Below are 21,449 nucleotides of genomic sequence, written 5' to 3'. Positions count from 1 at the left end.
GTCGGCGCTTGCTTCAATAAACTACAGTACTTACTTTTAAATTTGAACAGTGCAGTTGTTTTGTTTAACTAGAGTCAACATATTTTTTTAATTCTTCTTTAACCAATTCCTTGGTACGTCAAAAAAATGTATTTTACATAATTGGTATCTACTTTATATCTTGGATTTAATTAAACTAAAAATATAATAGTATAATAGTAAAATTTAACTTATTGTATTGTGTTAGTTAGATATAAATTATAAGTGGCTGAATTTAATTTTTCCTCTTATCTTGTTACACTGTGAAGGATAGATTAATAAGAAAATTATAAGTAATAAATGGGTGCCGAACATGAAATTTATTAGATTTTAGATTATTGCATTCTAAGCTTTTAGTTTTTCATCTAGTTATAGCTGAACTATTTAGGAATGTTAGCATTTTAACTATCGAATGAATTTCATTAATAAATTTGAAAAATACGATTACTAATATTATTTGTGTTATAATCCATATTTTCTAGCCCCTGAGCTGGTTCTATAACTAAATTGAAATTTTACCTTGTCAGCCAGCTCCTGATTTGTTACAACTTGTTACGGCCGTTTCAGCATCACTGTGCCATCGCCAGACTATTCAGCCAAAAGGCGTCGTTAAAACACAAAAACATATTTACAAATATATGTGTGTTTCGTGTAAAAGTATTTTTGTGTTTTAACGACGCCTTTTGGCTGAATAGTCTGACGATGGCACAGTGATGCTGAAACGGCCGTAACAAGTCGTAACAAATCAGGAGCTGGCTGACGAAGGTAAAATTTCAATTCAATTATTTGTGTATTTTATGTTTAATTTATTTTAAAGAGGTGAGATGTTTGACGTATTCATTAAACCCTAAACAAAAAGTATCACACAATGACAAGTGAACCAATGTAGCACAAAAATCAACTTTGCAAACAAAATTTAAATTTGTATGACATCTCAGAGACTTGAACCCTCGACATCTGACTCTGATGCGTTGTGTTTCAGTGTGATCATAGACCGCAGCTCGATGGCGCCCGGAACGTCGTCCATGTTGAGAGCGAGACGTCGAGATGTCAACGTCAAACCCAACCGCGTGTTGGACCGCAATTCGTCCAGGGGAATGATCTACGAGAACGAGGAACTGCGGTTGAGGACCATCAACATCAACGCGGAGGTGGAGAAAGGTATGGTGGAAACGAACCACAGTAGTATATATCTAAACATAATCTAAAAAGAAGAATGTAAAATCGGCTGCACATAGTTGTTGTGAGGTTTAGGGTTATTAGGAATTGATTATAAATAAAACCCAACAAGTTTTCCCAAGCTCGAAAATTTAGAAGACTACTTAAATCATTGTATGACATGAAAGTTTTGAAGGAAAGTTTCCAAGTGTGATTCCAGTACCTTAATAAGTAAACTATTATTAAGGCATGAAGAATCCAGAAACCAGATCCGTATTAGGTAAACAAATCGGAGATCTAAAATTATACTACATTTGAGCTTGTAAAACACCATGTTGAGTCTTATTTACAAAAATTCGCAATAGCCCTAAACCTCAATGATAACTATGTAAATGCATATCGGCTGATCGGCAATCATGTAAATAAAACAGGGATACCAATATATAGCTTGTTTTCTCGTTAAACAGTGTCTCTTAAAGTACTTGTAATATTTGTGTTGCGTTTTAAAACACACCCTGTATCAGGCCTCTGAGGAACGCAGTGGCACGTATATAACTGCGTCTCTAAAAAATATGCTTAAACTCTATCTTTTTAAGGAAGATTCTCCAAATGTTTTTGTTATAGTATTGCACGATAGTCTAAGGGATTGATGTTTTAGAATGAAAAAGAGAGGTCAGCTTCTTTTAAGTTAACAAATTCTTCAAGAAAATAGTATCAAGTAATAAACTACCAACATAGTCTTATTAAAATATATACTACTGCCTTTTTAAAGGCAAATTACTTAAAATATCCTTATTAGGTACATCAATATCCTACGATTCCATAATTACCAACCAAGTAGTTATAGAATTATCTCAACCTTGGTCAATGTATAATATTGCTTATTGGGTTTCTCAATTGAATGTACGTTACCACAGGTCAACACGACATTAAAAAGCTGCGGCGGGAGAACGACCAACTCCGCAGGGAGATCTGGAATCTGCGGGACGAGTATGACAGACTGGAGGCGATACTCAAATCCAAGAACATCTCCACCGATACTGAGGAGGTACTATAACATTCCTGACAAAACAGTAAATAGATTTTGAGAGGTGAAGTGGAAAGCACATTGCAAAATGAACACACCCAGACCTTAGATTCTGTATTTTTAACTGGCAGATTTTCTCAGATTACATAACTGTATACTGTATACGTATAATATTAAATTATCACTTTTGATTTGATAGAAGTCCACAAATAAAGAGAAAACTCTCTTCTCCTGAGAAAATTCTCCTTTTTGTTTACTAGCTAGGTGGGCCTGTAACGTTAAGATTGGCCCCGTGCGACCAGGTGGTTGCATTTTAATTGGTACACAACCAATACAATACCAGGTGTTATCTATAATAACTTCTTTTCCAGCCACCTTGGGACTAAAGATCTGATTTAATAACAAATGGCTGCATAAGCCGAAATCCTACAATACACATTTTACGTTAATTTTTCTGATCATTTAGTTACTTAAGAAAAGAGTAAAGCACATAAAACATATCTGCGGAAGGGTTGCAAGCTAGTCTAAAAGGGAGGTGTAGAGGATCACGACCATTTATCCCTATCTCTTTGAAGAAGGATATGATGTTTTAACCACTACGCTCAGTTAAAGAGATGCCCGGTTGATGGTAGCTGAATAAGTAAACTTCGCACTCTCAAAAATCGTAAGAGAACATGATTCACTTGAATCGACACTTGGGCTATCTTATATGAATCATAAGTAATTGTTAAAAAATTTTAACTTACAAATGTACAACAAATTTTTATCCATATCACTTATCAACGATGTAGTGTTATTTACGTTACTCTTACACCAGATCTTGGACAATAGCCCCTACCTGTAACATTGTGACAGTAGTTAATGGAGCTGTCACCGCAGCGCTGCTATCGCTCCCACTACAATTGTTCCTATCAACACTCGACAGCTGAGAGGACATTTACTCCTCCATCAAATGTGCTCTTATCACCATCGGCCACGCTTAGTTTTATATTTTCGTTTTCAGTGGAAATGTGAATCAAATTTGTGTGATGCATTGGTTTTAGCGAATTTCCCTATTAGGCTAGGCATATTAGGAATATAAGTGACAGTTAGCGGAAAGTTTAGGTACAGTCCTAATCATCACTTTTCTTTATGTTTTTTGGGTCGCTGAACACGAATATGAGGTTTGCTGACAGATATTTTGCCCGGAACATTGGTTATTTTGTGAAAACCCTTAAAATTTGGGCACTTTCTTTGGTTTTTCGGGCAAATCTCGGTAAGTATGGGTTTTTGATAAAATCCTGCTTTATAAAATTAAAGATGACAAAATTTACTACAAGTTTCCTATATAATGTTTGTTTCTACGACGAACCGTTTCGCCACTAGAGCACACTAAAAAAGGCCAGAAGTACAAAAAATTAAAAACATTGCTAAATGCAGCCGTTTTACATTAGTTTCCATGGAAACAACCCATGTTACGATAATTTTAACTATTTATTCATGATAACAAACTGAAACACACTTAAAAATACCCCCACCGCAGCAAACCTGCAGACTAAGCGAATTTCCATTTCCCTGATTGGATTTACATTAAAATGTTTCCTTAGAAATATCACATTTATTCCCTATTTAAATAAATGTTTAACGAGTACTTAGGTTTGCTGCAAAAGAGAGGGTTAAAAGCTGTTTTTTTTATGTAACAATTTAGTATGAAATGAATGCATTTTCCAAATTTGGTCAAAACATGTTCATAATCAAGCAAACTACAACAGTTTACTTAGTCTCCATTAAGAATAACATGGGCATTTTAAATTTACAGATTTTTGGAATTTTCTCCGTAAGAAGGACAAGAAGTGTTTTAGTTTTTCATCAGAATTCTTAGCGATGCTGATACGTTGAAACAATGTGTTGGGGTTTACGGGTAAGAATTCTCTACTTTCATCGCGTTATTTACTATGGCAAGTGGCTGGACACGGTCTACTCGTCTGAATTTGACGTTACCAAAGTTAAAAGTTATCTACAACTCTTTTAATGTATTTCATCCTTTTTTCTCAACCACTATAGCAGTCAACCATACACTATAGGTGTCAACCCTGTGGCCAGCAACATCCCTGTGCTGAGAAAATAAATGGGGATTTGTGGGAACGGGAAATGTTGCAGCAGTCAGTCATACATCTTGGCATAGATTTATGAAGTGTGTTTCAGTTCATTATCATGAATAAATAGTTCAATTTATCGTAACATGGGTTGTTTCCATGGAAACGTAATGTAAAACGGCAGCATTTAGCAATGTTTTTAATTTTTTGTACTTCTGGCCTTTTTTAGTGTGCTCTAGTGGCGAAACGGTTCGTCGTAGAAACAAACATTATATAGGAAACTTGTAGTAAATTTTGTCATCTTTAATTTTACAAAGCAGGATTTTATCAAAAACATATACTTACCGAGATTTGCCCGAAAAACCAAAAAAAATTGCCCAAAATTTTAAGGTTTTTCACAAAATAACCAATGTTCCGGGCAAAATATCTGTCAGCAAACCTCATATTCGTGTTCAGCGACCCAAAAAACATAAAGAAAAGGGATGATTAGGACTGTACCTAAACTTTCTGCTAACTTTCCTAATATGCCTAGACTATATAGGGAAGTAGCTACAGTATTACCGTAGGTGGCACGGTAAGACCTAGACCCGGGACCGATTTACTTTTTCATTTTGATGTCCCCAGAGGCCAAAAACACCATTCGTTCAAATCTTTATATATGTATATATATACGTCCGTGAACGCGAAAACTTGAGTAATTTTTGTCCGATTTTGATGAAATTTGGTTTAAAGGTGTAAAGCGGGATAAACTTGAATGAGTTCGCGAACCAGCATGATCGAGCCATGGGAACGGGGCTTTACAGGGGGTTTTATGGGGTAAAAATTGGGGTTTCTCACTTTTGACCCTCAAAACACAAAATTTCCCAATTTCTCTTCAGACCTTTTGAAAGAGCTTAAAAAACAAATAATTTAGTATATAAAAGTATATTTGTTCGGTTATTAGTAACGGAGAAAATTAAAAAAAATGTAAGTTTAAAATTCCCATGTTATTCTTATGAAGAATATTGTCAAATGTTGTAGTTTGCTTGTTTATGGATATATTTTGATCAAACTTGGCAAATTTATTTATTTTGTAATAAGCTATCAATATTTTACTCAAAAACACACTTTATTAGTTTCCTTGTAGCAGCAAACCTAGGTACTCAACTCATTAAACCTAATGTTATTAAAATATATTTAACTGAAAATCAATTCAGACAAATGGAAATTTGCTTAGTCGGCAGGTTTGCTGCGGCGGGGGTATTTTTATCAGATGGTATGTTTCCATTTTTATTCAAGTAGGTACCATATGAGACGGTACAGTAAATGGATTATGATTAGAGTATGTGACAGGTTACTTATTTTCATGTCTTATAACGTCTAAGAAACGTGATTATACTCGACCTATTCTTGCGAGAGGTTAAACATTTACAAAAGTCCCACTACGCTATTAGGACTAGAGGTGGTTTTATTTTGGTTTGTTTTTTGTACAATGAACAATGTACTACAACAATCTTTTACATCAGTTATTGTAGGAAGTGTATAAAACTTATTTATAATCTATGAGGGTAGTCAAAATGTTCAGATAAAATCATACACGTTTAAATCTCTTTGTTCATATACTGTATACTATTTTGAAAGTAGCATAAATAACCATTTGCAAAATAACTTTTTTCGGATTTTTAACTTACATTATTAGTATTACAGTAAATTCGTATTTCGTATTTCACAGAGGAAAAGCTTTGCTGTGCATTTAAAGCAAACAAATGTAATATGCACACATTAATCTAAGTGCCTTCAAACTGAATGAAACTTTCCGCAAGACAGATAAGTAGCTCGAGAAACCAAAACGCCTGATCTTGCTACCAACCATAGAATAAATTCTATTTTACTACTCTACATTATTGTAACTATTGAATTGGATATTTAGCTACTTCGAATAGTTAAACAGCCAATTACTTAACAATAGCCTAAAAGGTAATTAGTGATAAAACTTGAGTTTGAATAACTAAATGTAAAATGTTACAATGGAATTTGTATTTAATTCATCTTCAAAAATTGTACGGGGTGAAAACAACAAAACTTTCCTGTATTTTTTTTTACTCAAGATCATAATCTTATCAAGTTTACAACTTTATGTTCTTTACATCTATAGGAAATGTTAATTTTTCGACAACTAATTTTATAGACTACACAGCATTTCTCTTTGATAACAATAAAATTAGAATCGTTTTTGTTGAGCGTTGTTTCAATTATGAAACTAAATCCCTTTAAAGTATTAACATAATAAAAATCAACAACAATAATTTTTATTTATCACAGAATGAAAATTACTGAAGAAGTACTGAACGTTCAAATAGGCCACTGTTTGGATAATCGATTGAGATCTCTTGTTTGAACAACAAACGCTACATTAGATTGTTAAATAACAAAATAACTCATTTGTTTTCCATTTAACTTCAAGGGTTAACCAATATTGAGTTTTATCAACAATCTTTCCAAAGAGGAATGAGGGAATTCAATTTTCCTCCAAATTTGACCAATTATGGTTAGCCGCAAAAATGTGTGAGGCACGTTTCTTCCTGCCCTGTCCTCCCCTCTCTCCGCCCTTCTATAGTGAGGGTTGACAACGGTAGGCTCTCGTCACAGGCTGTATTGAGATTAACTTTCAATTTGTAGACTTTTATTAAATTATTTTCCATGTATCCACGTATCAATCTAAAAAAATATTTTCTTTGTTCTATACCTTCTTCGGTTATAGCAAATAGATTCGGTTTGCATTATAAACATGTTTTATGGAATTACTACATGTCCATGGCATGTGTGAATGGTGAACATTTTCTTCTCATTCAGTTTATTGACTTAAAAAACTGAGAATTTTCTTTATTCATAGAATTAATGACAGGTTCGGTTTTATTTGAGGGATGTACTGTAAGAAGTCATTTATTTATGATACAACTAGTTCGAAAGTAGTCATATAGTTACTGCTAATATATAAGTAACTCATAAGATTGTGTTGGTTAATCTTATCTTAAACCTTCTTTATCAGAATTTTTTTTATTCAGGTAACATTTTTGAGAACTGCTTCAGTTACTATGATTAATTGGAGAAATGTTTAAAATTGTGTTTCTTCTTAACCCTTATGTGTGCATCATATTTTAAAATAAATAATTTTAACAATTAAGCATTTGTTATAACATTATCACTTCATTTGTAAATATACTAAATATGAAACGCAGGATTTTTATAGAGCATTTATAGGGTTGTAAAGGATAAAATACATGTTATTGGCAACTTTGCAAAGATCTGCATATTTCTTTTGTATCTTTCTGACTATTTAACATTACAGGAGGAGTCAGAAGATGAGGATGAGGATGAGGGTGAAGGTGGTGCCGAGGGCGAAGCCCCGACCGCGATGGAGGTGACCGAGGACCACACCAAGGATAACGACAAGCTGAGTGTGGTAGAGGAGGAGTCCGAGTGGTCCGATGCTGCGGAGGACAAACCGAGGACAGTTAGCTTCAAGTGAGGTTGATTAAGTTAACATTTGTCCCAGTACGCTAGGCTTTAACCCAGTGTCATTTGTCACACCTAGGGTTTATCGCTCAGATAAAGCATATTGGAGATTTAGCGGGAACCCGAGAACTCAGGTACTTAAGTCCCGCGCTCTACCACTAGACCAGCTTGCTCCCCTGATTTTGGATTCTGGAGAAGAGATCAGATTTATATAACCAGACAATTACATTCCTTGCCTTAGTTTTTAATGTTTTGCACACAGCAGATGCTATAGTTTACAATAAGTTTTCTTTACAGCAAGACTCGACAGAAATTGTTAATTGACTTTAGGACACTCACGTTTATTTTCATTTATAATTTCTGCCTACAATTTGCACTTGGAAATTATATGCTTCTTTGCCTTCTTCTATGGCCTTGAATGAGCTGCTGGTCGGTTATACCAACATATTGAAAGAACAAAAAGTAGTCTAGAAATTTTCAAGGATATAAAGTGTTCACAAATCGTAGCAGGTTAATTTCAACTGGACTCTGCCACAGTCAAATCTAGCTTTTCGCATGAATATTTAAAAGTATAAATCCTTCATATTATGAATATTTATCCAACAAATAAGTGTATGGCCTTACCAAAGAAAATCATTTAGCAACATAACTTTTCTCTGTTTAGTTTAACCTCAATCAAACATGTTCAACGTTGGAGTTTCCAGAGTGCTAAAAAGTAGGCCTACTTGATGGAACAATATTAGCTAAGAAATTACCAAATTTACGATACTATTAGAAGATATTATTAGAAGTTAAAAAGTTGTGAAGAGTGTTTAAGACTTGAATGTCTATTAGGTTTTACAAGAAGATAAATATTTATATCAAAATCAAAGTAGTCTACTTTTAAAACCTAACATAACGAATCTGAAGTTGTTCATTATAAACTTGCTAGCACAAATGTTCATTACCCCGTAATTTTAAACAAATAATTTGTATTGTAATTCAACTAACAAGATCTCAATAAATGACCAAACTGTTCGCCTATGCCAAGCGATGAAAAATTTAAGAAACATGTTTCAACCAACGAATTAACATGTTATTTAAACTACCTGTATAATACAATAGCCGGTTTTCCTATCTTGCATTTTAATTTATTTCGTCTTATATCATTTGGTCTTCAGTACAATTAGCTCAAGATTTCCTTTTCCTCAGAGATGATTCACTGAGAGTGCCCGGAAGACCACCAACCACTGGGGCGGAGCCCCCCGTCATCTGGCCGGACTCTTCGTATATCCCTGGCCCCCAGATCCCCGTGCCTGCTGTACCTCCGACCCCCGTCACACTCCTACCGACCATGGGGTTCAGTCCTCTCCCTACAGGACACTCGGCAGTGGTAGGTGGGGAAACTGGAATAGACAATGGCTTTTTGGCATGGACACCGTAGTTATCAAACTATAGATTACCTTACAAAAGTGTTTAAGCAGCCATGCGTTTAGTTTTGTTTTTGCATTTGGTATGATGTCATGTAAATTAACCAAAAATATGAGCGGTTTCAGAAAAATTTTCAAAATCTATTCTACCTTAAATTTGGGAACAATTATTATGGCACTGGTATACCAAAGGATCAATTACTAGGATTGTTTGACATTTGATTTTTTTTCACTGATAATTTGATTTATTTCCTCTCAATCCATGTAGTTTGAGCACGAAAGCGTGAAGGAAAATTTGTATTTCATTTTTAAGATGTCGTAAAAATTTGTGAGTTCAATTTTCTTTCTTGACCCATTTTATTTTGGTAATTCGAATGTTGTTACGTTAATTTTGTGAGATACTATTTAGGTACTTTTTTATTTCGTTCCAGATATAATTTTGTAGTATTAAATAGTTTTTTGGAATAAAATATTATCTACCGAGCGATGTTCATACCTTGACTAGAAAATTAGTATTGACAAATACAACCTAGTCGTAGATAATTTTTACATGCTATATTACTGTATCAATATAAATGGTGGAGTTTTACCAAATGATGTATCTCTGTTTTTTCCAAACAGCCAATGCAGCAGACAGCCGCACCCACAAGTTACTTCCATGGACTAGACTCGAACCTGCAAACCTTCCTGGACTCTGTCAACGTTGGTCGTGAACCTGTGGAACCGGTGAGTGTAAATTGCCAAACTTAAACTTAATCTTTAACTTAGACCTAAACTCTTGACATTCACTATCACAATGAAATTTGACTTCACAAGAGAGGCTATAATTTAATATTTTATCTTAGGTTGATGACGATCGTACAAGATTTGTAAATATTACATACTATAAAAAAGTATGTTGATTTCTAAAAAAAAACTTATAATGTTTAGTACGAGTTTAATTGGTTACTTAAATTTTGAGAAACATTATATGGCTACTATCATTATCAAAATAATTAAAGTTCTTTAACATCCGACCAAGTTTTGTCAAGTATCAAGTAATGAATATAGCGATTATTATTGATAATTTTTTTCTCATCCCTGTGTCTTCTGTGTTTTCTTTGTGTACTTGAGACTTAGCGTATTGCTAAGGGGTTCACGTCTGGATAGTAGTTCTATTTGTCTAGTGTACAAAGAGCAGGTGTAAAGTTTTAACACTGCAAATAGAGTTTCTGAACAAATTTTTTTGATCATTTTTCTACGGTATTTAAATAATTAAAGTGTACTTGTACGAAAAGATTCTTCTAAAATTTTTAAAAGCGTGTTAGAAACATTTTTATTGACATTCTCTATTGCAAAGTGAAATTGTAATTGAGTGGAGCGAAGCGAAGCTCTTTGGGATCGTAATCAATGAAAACTTTCTCACACATTAACTTAATAACGGCTAAACATATTTTACCCAAACTTACAAATTTTGTTTATTCAAATGCTTGGAAGGCTTAGACGAAACCAATTTCAATTTTTTATAATGCCTACATAATTTAAAGTAACTCGAATCATAGCAAATGTTAAAATCAATCCACGACCTAAACACAGTACAAAGGAATATAATGAAATGAAATATTCCTTTATTGTCACAATACATTTCAAGTTTTCAGCAATGCTGATGGAACAGGTGACATTGTCCATTATTGAAAACTAGATTTACAAAATATTCCTATAAACTAAATAAATGTAGGCCTACTGTAATAAAAAAAATGTTTAACTGTTATTCAAATATTCAGAAATAGACTCAAACTGTTTTTGTAAAAGATACATCTCGATAATTATAATTAATTCTCGATAAAGATATAATTCGGATGATGACCACTGATCAAATATAGTAATACAGAGAAAGTCTTAAGTTTACATCTAAGTTACAATGTAATTCATGTAGTAAAGTCGTAATTTGGAAACCACCACTGATCGAATAGGTACAATATTTTACAGATTTGATTTACGTAGCTAAATAAGGTTATAACAAATACAATGTATCTAATGTTATTGGGAATTAAAAACCCTACATGATTCTGCTGTATTAAATGACTAGATATTCTCAAATCAATATTTTTATCTAAATAGGCTATTATGAACATGTTTTCTTATTATTTACTTAGAAATGTTTTTAATTATATTATCATGTTGGTAACACACTTGTTGTATTGATTGTTGTGTTGGCAACGACTTGGGGTATATTTTTGCCCAAGAAGGATAAAGTATTTTTTGCGATTTCGTTTTACAAGAAAATACATAATTCTCATGAGAGTGTCATATTAAGGAAAATTTCAGAATGCATTCTCAAAAACTGCCTGATATTTGTAGAAAATGAAGACGAGCAATAAACGCCCGAAACGCACGAACAACTACTTCTGGCAATGTTTTGATATAGTTTAATGTAGAACACTTGTTTGAAAACTATGCTTTTAATAGTTACGTTAAATGTACAAAATTTAAGAAAACACACCTCATAAGGTATGGTGACAACTATTTTGTTCAATTCTATCCGTCTTGTGAGTAACAGTATAAGCGTAAATATATGTTTTAAGTGTTATAAGACGTTTCTTTTATTTACTTTCCGTAAATTTAATAACACGTACAATGCTGATCAAGACGTTATTTAATTCTATCAAAACAGACAATTCTTTGAAAAGTTGCATCTGCTAATCGTATGGATCCATGCAGGATTATTTCTGCCTGAATTGCAAAATCTGGCTAAGATCATAAGATTGAGAAAATGTCGATTGGTTTAGGTTCAAGGTCGGGTTCAAAGCAGAACCGCGGGTTTACCAGATGACATTTAGCAAGCAAACACAGGAAAGGATATGGATGTAATGTCCACATCTTTACTTATGGCACTTGTTATAGACGTTAATAGTTCTGAGCGAAACTGATAAGTTACATTGATGAAATAGCTGTATTTTGTATTATATCTATAAACATTTTTTTATTTATTGCTTTATTAACAACTATGAATCGTGATCGCTCCGCTCAACTGGCTTTCACTGCTATGAAAGCAACCCTAGTTAACAATTGCCATTGAGTTTTCTATAAAACTGGTGTAATTTTCTTTATTCGCGCCCAGCAAGTAAATTGTTCTACATCCAGACCGCCATCCCAGAAACCCAGCGCCATATAGATTTTATGGCCAAACGAGAGCCAGAATATTTTGTTTGTTTGCCAACTAATACCGCTTCTATATCGGTCATGTCTAACATAATGCTTAGTATAGTAACATAATGCTTTAGAACCAAAAGATCTGAGGTTATAAATTACTAAAAACTAACTATGTAAGTGGTGTAATAAGAAGTCCATAGTAATTTAAAGTTTTGTAAGTATTTTGTGCATAAAAAATGTGTTGTATTACATTAATATACTTTTTTTCACATGTTTACTTTTTAAATATAAAAATACATTATTTGTTGCATCATTTTTATTATTTCTTTCTTTGTCCATTCAAATGCAATATAGTGAACCTAGTGTAATGTACAGGGAATTTTTTATTAATTACTTTTTGGTGTTTATTTTGGTCAAAATGGTTATATAAGTTTAAATTAATATACTTGTAAGCGGGTAGTTTTTTCTCTTCTTTTCAATATAGCTAAGAAAACTCTTTTACTGAGTAACATTAAAACTAAAAATTTTAAATTTGGAAAGTGCTTAAGTTTATGCCAATATAACATGGTTTAAACCAACCAGTTACGCATACGTTTGACTTATTAATGGTATGTAACGTATGGATAGCAGCAACCCTTTCTGAAAAAAGTGGTTGTCATTCAACGGTTAGTAAAATGTTAAAGTTGTAAGTTGACGAGAAGCAAGGACTTATCCCAATTGAATTCAATTGAAGATATTTTTTTAAAGCAATGTATATTTATCTGAAATAATGCATTCACAATAGTTCTCTGAAGTACTTTTGTTAACATTCAATGATGTCTCTCTGTACTTAATTTTCATAACATGCTCTATTGCCTTCTCGTGTAGATATTATAATTTTACGTAGTAGGTTGCCCTTGATAACAAATGTCATTTTCAAATCCCCTTAAAATTATTTTACCCCTAATCACATGTTATTACAAACCTCGATATGAAGTCAACCTTGATAAGAAGTCTTATTTTACAATCCCCATGAGAGTCTTGTTATCAAGGTTCTACTGTATACTTATCATTTTTCAAAAATTACAGTTAAGAAACAAGTTGTTAGATTGTTAATATTAACAAAAAAATTGGTAGGTATAAACTGATATTTTCTTCATAGCTTTTTACTTAACAAAGTAACTTTGAACAGGAAACTGAATCTTTAAAAACACATCTACACTAACGGATAACGGATACCGTATAAGTTTATCAAAAGCTTATACGTTTTGAAAATTGTTCTTTTTTAACAATGTATTAATTTTGATAAACAATTTTAAATTGAAGATTTTTTTAAAGGGAGGATCAGGGTGGATGATCAATTGGTTCATTAACAAATTGAAAGTAAAACAACACCAGCAGCTGACGCTCATAAGGAGGGTTTAAAATGACAGCTTTGGTCGATCCATCTTGATCCATAAGGGTTGTCTGGAGGGTCTCAACCCCTTGCTGTCTCCCGAGTTGGATCGATCGAAAAATACAAACGGATATTGTTATTAAAACTAATATGGATTCCAAAAATGCCCGGGGACGAACTTCTTTAAACATTGCAGATCGTGCAAAGAACTTTGACGATATATTTATAATGACATGACGTTTTGAAGAGTTTGATTAGACCTAATGCTCGTTTGAAAAATCTTTTACATTTAAGTACCTATTTACTTTATATCAAGAAAAATATATGGAAACCTAATACAACTTAAACTACAATAAAAATAACGTCTGTAAGATAATTTCATAAATATTAATGTAGATTTTTACACAATTAATGTTAATTTCATGAAATAATTAATCGACATTTCCTCATTCGATGCATTTTTTTACATCTAATTCTTTTTGAAAAATTAAAATAATTTAAATCATTAGAGTTATGACATTACAGGAAACCCTTAACATGGTATTTGTTATTTGTAACTCTTATTTATTTTGTATAATACCAAGCGTATTCTGAACTTATCACCAAAATTCGGACAAGTTTACAGAAGGTATTAGGCGAGGGTCAAGGGGTTGCCCATAAACTGCGGCTGTTCAGGTTCAGAGCCGTAACTTGTAAACTTGCAGCCCTCAACTTTAGTGTTCCCGTCACCTGAGAACACTTTGTACTTTCACTAGTAGTTTTGTCTACATGTTCCATAAAACAAGTTGTCCATGAAAAATTTATTAGAGCAATTAATCGAATAGTCCTCCACCCGTTTGTCATTTTCAATATTTTAGCAACCAATCACGCAGTCATTTAGCGGAACATTAACAAACAAACAAACAAACAAATAAACATAAACACAAATAAAGAAACAAATAAACAATATGTTCTTCTAAAAATAAAAATGTTTAAATATTTAACCCCAACACAGGTTTAGTTTTTCCTTTCTATGAGTCAATTTCACCGAGGTTTATCAGATTTATTAACAGAAAATGTATTCATGTACAGTTATTAGTAAAAAGTATAAATGTGTCTATAATTTTGCACTGAGCCTTACCCTTACCTGTACGTAATGTATTTACAGAGAAGTTCGATATTTTGATTTACATTTGTTAATATGCCAACTACGCTCTGTTGAACATGATTTGTATTAAGTACCTTGCAACAATTGCCTATTTTCTTCAAATTCCAAAACGCCAAATAGTTTCAAACCACATTGTTAAACTAATATTTTGAATGATCTTTTCTTAGTTTGAATATTCAATTACCATTATTTTTAATTGCCTTTTTTAGTAACTGCAATTTATAAACTAATCTACCATTTATCGCATGTCAAGAGCTGTTATTAGAACCGACAGGGTGTTCCAAGGTAAACTAAGTTATCTGGCGCAGTTTACTACCCATAAAACCTGGTTATTTGTTTATTTTTAACCAAGCCGGTGTAGAAGGTCATGGATAATGGTTAACAATGAAACTAGTAAAAAGGGCTTCGCAGTTATAATTATAAAATATTACATGTGTTTATCAAAAGCCTATGAGTTTGATTGTCGAATTTATAAAAACTTATTTAAGTTAGAATGATACGTAATTCACAAAGTAAAAGATGTATAAATGTTTATTTTAATATTTAAAACGATGTGATAAAAATTTACTTCACCCCGATTATTGTTGTAAGGGCTTCGCTGATTTTAAGTACCGGCACAGTTAGTCAAAATTGCAAACTATTTCCTTCAACGAGTTGTTGCAGTTCAGTTTTCAGCTAAGTATAATGTGCTGTTCGATTACAAAAACATAAGGCAAACATAAAATACCTTTACATTCCTAATTACTAGTCGGATTTCAATAATGAATTTATTAAATTAAAAGAATTAATTATACTGTATACAAAGTTTGTAATTTTAAATTTTCCTTGTGCATATCTACGAACAAAGATCGACATTAAACATACCAATGATTAGGCAAGTGGCTAAGTATAAAGATTGCTAGTTTTGTAAACAATTTCATTAATCAGCTGTTCAATAATCAATTGTATCCAGACGCAGTTTAAACCCTTGACAAATGTTTTACACTTTCCTTGGAATCGATTAGTGAAATTAATTGTCTCTTACTTTTTCAGAGCTGTCGAGGGTGCGTTCCCGGTCCAAGTAAACAATGAAACGGTTTGGGGATTTAGATAATATTTTATACTTGATTAAAATACAATTCATCAAGGAATGATTGATCATGTTACGTCGTTTTTATCGTCCGCAATATAAGCATCAGCTGCGTCTTAACGATTTATGGACCTAAAAATACTTAAGATAATTTCAAATAGAATATTTTTTAAACTAAACACATTGTAATGGATAATTGTTACTGCTTGACTAGTTAATGAGATACTACATTTCACCTCGTTCGCTCTATGAAGGAAGCTGCTCTAATGGTATAACGTGGGGGTTCAAACCCTACCAATCACAAACGGATTAGGCTATGTGATAGTGCCTCGATACTATTTTCTACAACTTTAAATTTTAGTGTTCTTTTAAATCTTAAACTGTTTTCAAGTGAAATAAATTTAAAGTCTAAACTATTTGAATTAACTGGTTTTCTTATGTTTGCGGCTTTAAACTTATTTCATTAAAATATTTGCGGCTTCTATTTAATTAAAAAGCAGTATATTTATACGCAAATCAATAAAAAGAGGTTAAAAATATTGTACAGTTCCTATTTTATTTCGTCCCAAGATGGTAGTACTGTAATGAATTTCTATTTAATGAATCACTATTCCCATTAAAACACAATTACCAAACTTTCTATTTCATTAACAACCAGTATACATAAATCAATAAAAGGAGGTTAAACATATTGTACAGTTCGTATTTTATTTCTGCCCAATGTTATAAAGATGGTAGTAATGAATTTATTTCGAATGAATCGCCCCCAAAATTTCAATAACTTAACAATACCTACTTCAAACGACGTTCAAGTAATAGGGCATATATGAATAATCAAATTAAATTGTCATTAAAAAAAGTACAGAAACGAATACGGGCGTTGTTACCTATGAATATTACATCCGTATTAAACAGGAAATGTATTTGTAGTTTAAATCGAAATCCTAATGTAGATTTGACGTATATAAACAGTTATCTTTTTTAGTAAATCTCAAGTATTCAGTGGTATAAGGAGATAGAAATGAAATTCAAAACTGTGTCAGGACAACAATAACGACAATAGAGTTTGGAAAGAGGGAAACAATAGCTAGTAACCTAAAAATTACGAATTCTTGGCAGAGTTTCTTTTTGGGTCGAGATTTCTTCGGTTATTATTTACCAAACCCATAATTCTTATGAAATCTAAGTACAAGATTTATAGCCATAGAACCGTATAGTTTAAATGCAAATAGACTTTATAATCCACATGATATGTTTTTTAACCAAATCTCAAACAAGGTCACATTCTCACCTCAGACAACGTCAGAAACATGGATCAAAATAACACAAGCGTTTTAATTTCTAATTTTTTTATTTGCTGACTTTATTGTTTTAAATTATTTTGTTATGATATGTTTCTAACCATGTAGGGACGACTTTTGTTCTTATATTTTCTCGTCCTTGATTGTTTTAAGTTAAGTTAGAACCAATTCAACCAATAAGAACGAGTACCTATTTAACGACTGTAAAAAATACATTTTATTATTTGTTAGAAAATAGGTAGAGTTTTGTTATTTTTATGGCCCATTGGAATATATTTTAGAAACCCGTTCGTTCTTTACAATGTACTGAACGTTAAATACGTAAATTTCATATTTTAGAATATACATTATTAGACGCAAAGAAACGGTTATAAAAGCGTGTTTCCTTAAACATGCGAGTAATATCAAAGTGTATATAATCATATATTGTAATCTTTTCATAAAAAGCTATGTTAGCTTGATACACATATAATTAAATCGTCTTTTACGTTTCATTGCTCCATTTGCTCACCTGAATGGATCAGGATGTTTCTGTAAACGATTTTATTTTTTACAATGTTATACAATAGGAAAGATTCAACCTATATGACTATTTTCTAGCTTCAAACAACTTTGACCCAACGTCCAACCTTTCAAAATTAATTTACCAGAGAAAATCATCTTCTAATCAGGTACAACATTGCTTCCAGATGAGTGCAACTTTTAGTAAACAATTAAAGATCACTGATAAGTATTCCAGGGGAGAGGGAAGAATGCTGATGGTTTGGGTAAATTTAGTAGTTCGACGATACAATGATCTAAATCCAGCTTCTCGGACCTACACTAAACACAACACGACCCGCCACCGCGGTAGCCCGTCGTCGCAGCTACCATTGTGTAGGCTGTATTGTGTATTGTGTTTGTGTAGACTGTGTTGTGTTTGTGTAGTTGTGTTCCGTTATGCGGCGATGTGCGTACCCTAGATGTCCACCAGGCGTGCTGATGTGTCATTCCAAAACGTTGGTAGGTCCAACTGTAAACATATTAAGTTAAATTGACTAATTAATAATGTTTTTGTGTAAGTAGTTTTGTAGATTTGTCCACCTTGACGTGTTGCAAGGGTATTAAATACGTACTGAACGCATCATAAGGCTCTAATGCAAGTTCTTCAAATTTAATTCAATTGATACTAAAAAATAACGTTAATAGTTTTCTGACAGTTTTTTGTACTCACTATTGATAAGAATCCGGCTTATACACCTACAAAATCGCGATGTATAATAAATTATATTTTATTATACGTTAAATTTAAAATTTTACATCTCAATGCATACCATCCGTTTAAGCGAATTTGCCTAGCTTAGTTTAATTAATACTAAAACCATGTTTATCTGAAGTTTGAGGTTTTTTAGTTAATTTTGAGAAATTAAGATTATTGATTCCTACAAAAAACTAACATTTTGATTGAGCATAAGTGGTATTTATGATCTTAATCAGTGTTAGCGTGTAAGATGATCTTCTAAGGTGTATTCCCAACTGTAGAGTGTGGCATGAGTGATATGATAGTGTCTTGTGTTTTCAAAGTGTTGTTAGCCACTTTCGTTGTTTCCTGCAGGGTTGTTGATCACTCAGGATATAAAAGCCGACGCCGTTTGAGTTATTGAGTGCAGGTTATTTCTCCCTTGGGCCTACTTCCTCGCTGTGTCTTACACCCGTGTACTTTCTATCTAAAACTTCATCACAGCCAGATCATATATTGAAAAAACCCGTTTCGCTTAAGTACTATTTTAATGAAGGTTGATTAACGTTGTAGTAAGTTTTAATAGCAGTAATTGTTTAAATAACTGCTGAGCATTTTAATTTGATGTGTTTAAACTATAGCCTAGTAGTTTTATTTATAAAATTTTTTTTCAGTTCATCACACGACGAAATCAGTATTCCTGATCTTCACGATTGAACCCTTCAGAACCCCATGATAAAAGGGTTAATCTTATACACCAGGTACGATACGTTTCAAAGAAGAATGCTACGAAGGATTCTTTACCTCAAGCTACAATTTCATGTAGCTTGTATCAGGATTTTTTAGTAAATCAAATTGAATTGCTTTAATTTTCAAATACCAAAAAACTAACTATTTATGATTAAAATTTTCATAATGTCCTTCGCTCATCTACTCAATCACAATATAATAAGTATAACGAATTTAAATGGGGAAAATAATCAAATAATTATAATTAATAGATACTATTGAGCTATAATTTCTTTTTGGGAATAATTCATTCCATTTATAATGTTGTACTTCTCATTTATTAGACTCAGAGTATACTATTTAAGTTCATTACGATGGATCAAAAGGTTGTATATATATATTATTTATTTATTTATTTATTTTATTTTCAATGCTACAAAACAGCACATGCCAATTACTTTGTAGCATTAATCAAATAACAGGAATGTTAACATGATATTACAATTAATAATAACACAACTAGGGAAAAAATGTCCGTCTTCAATGGTGACAGTTTCACTCAAAATATAAATAAAGAATATGAAATATAAATAAGAATATAAATAAGAATGACAATATAAAATTTAAATATACAGTAACAAGAGAATTTATACTAACTAAAATAATACTGATGGTCATGAATCAAATATAATAAATATAATATAAATATATAACAAATAAATATGTACTATTTAGAAAAATTATAAATTAACGCTGATAAGAAAGTTTGAATTCATTTAACAAACAGACATTTAACTTTTTTAGTGATAAATGAAATATATCAAATTGAAAGGAATTACAAGTGCGAGACATAATATTTAGTGGAGAATTGAATCCAAGATTGGTACGAGAGTAACGAGGGGTAAATACAAGAGTGCTGCGTGAATTGTGTCGTGGGACGTGAAAATTGATTTGTCCCAGCAAGTCACTATCGTCCAGAACACCGCTCACCAGTTTATGGAGATAAGATAAGGCGGCTAACTTCCTTCTGTCACTGAGACTAGTCATATCAAACATGGTCAAGAGCTGGTGGTATGAGATGTTGAATGTATAGTGACCAAATGTTTTAAAATACATAAATCTTAAAAATCTTTTTTGAATCGCCTCAATCATGTCTACAAGGTAAAGCTGATGAGGATACCATACAACTGATGCATATTCTAATCGTGAGCGCACCAATGAACAAAATAATAATTTTACTGAGTTTAAATTTCTTAAAAAGCTGCAAGATCTATGAATGAAACCTAATACTGAATAAGCTGCCTTACAAGTGTTCATCACGTGTTCTGCAAATAGAAATTTACTATCGAAAACAACACCAAGATCTTTAAATGCTGACTTTCTCCATAAGACAACACCATCCATTGAATAAGGAAAATTTACAATAGTTTGGGTAGTTTTCATTGTATAACTCATAACAGCACATTTTTTAACATTAAATAATATATTTTCTTTACTCCAAGCAATTAGTTCATCAATATCAGTTTGTAGCTGTTGAGAATCCAAGATTGTGTTAATATTTTTGAAAATTTTTAAATCGTCAGCGTACATTAAAATTTTACTATGTTTTACACACCTGGTTATATCATTTATAAATACTATGAATAATAAAGGCCCTAAATTTGAACCTTGGGGGACACCTGAGTCCACCAGAAATGTGTTGGAGCATGCACCATTGTATGTTACATACTGTTTACGTTTGTATAAATATGAAGAAAATAATCTTAATGTGTTCTCAGATAGGCCATAGTAATGCAGCTTAGACAATAACACTATGTTCTGATCAATAGAATTTATAACGTACTGTGAAAAATTTATTAAATTCGAATTAATTGATCGGCCCGGAAAAAAACCATGTTGATGAGGAGTGATAAAATTTGATACATGACCGAGCAATCTGTTGTATAATATGCACTCAAAGACCTTAGCTGGAGAAGATACAACTGCAATTGGTCTGTGGTTTTTTATGTCATTTTGAACACCTTTTTTTGGAATTGGTACTACTTTTGCAATCTTCCAAATATCTGGAAAACAGTTATTCTTCAATGAGAGGTTGAAAATGAAGTGAAGTGGTTTGACTAAAACATCAGCACAGCCCTTTAATAAATAAGGTGGAATGTTATCTGCACCTAATGACCTTTTTGATTTTAATTTTTTCAAAGCATTTAAAACTTCTACTTCACCAATCTCAGAAATAATATATTCGAAATATGGATTAGAAAGTTATTCTTATATTGATTTTTTATGGCTACGATG

The 21,449-nt window shown here is 32.2% G+C and overlaps 1 protein-coding gene across 1 annotated transcript in view; it reads left to right on the top strand.

Annotated features, from left to right (window-relative positions):
• Nucleotides 1-21,449, top strand: part of LOC128995451 (mucin-5AC-like) — a 51,905-nt gene that overhangs the window by 14,410 nt on the left and 16,046 nt on the right. The window contains exons 3-7 of the mRNA XM_054420470.1: nucleotides 1,001-1,179; nucleotides 2,094-2,224; nucleotides 7,607-7,782; nucleotides 8,965-9,145; nucleotides 9,804-9,908. Of these exons, the coding sequence (XP_054276445.1) occupies nucleotides 1,001-1,179; nucleotides 2,094-2,224; nucleotides 7,607-7,782; nucleotides 8,965-9,145; nucleotides 9,804-9,908 (772 nt within the window). The remainder of the gene's footprint in view (nucleotides 1-1,000; nucleotides 1,180-2,093; nucleotides 2,225-7,606; nucleotides 7,783-8,964; nucleotides 9,146-9,803; nucleotides 9,909-21,449) is intronic.

Source organism: Macrosteles quadrilineatus, unplaced genomic scaffold, assembly GCF_028750875.1.
Source record: "Macrosteles quadrilineatus isolate MER2022 unplaced genomic scaffold, UCM_ALF_1.0 Scaffold_5__1_contigs__length_97177068, whole genome shotgun sequence".
Lineage (NCBI taxonomy): Eukaryota > Metazoa > Arthropoda > Insecta > Hemiptera > Cicadellidae > Macrosteles > Macrosteles quadrilineatus.
This window is presented reverse-complemented; position numbering and strand designations above follow the sequence as displayed.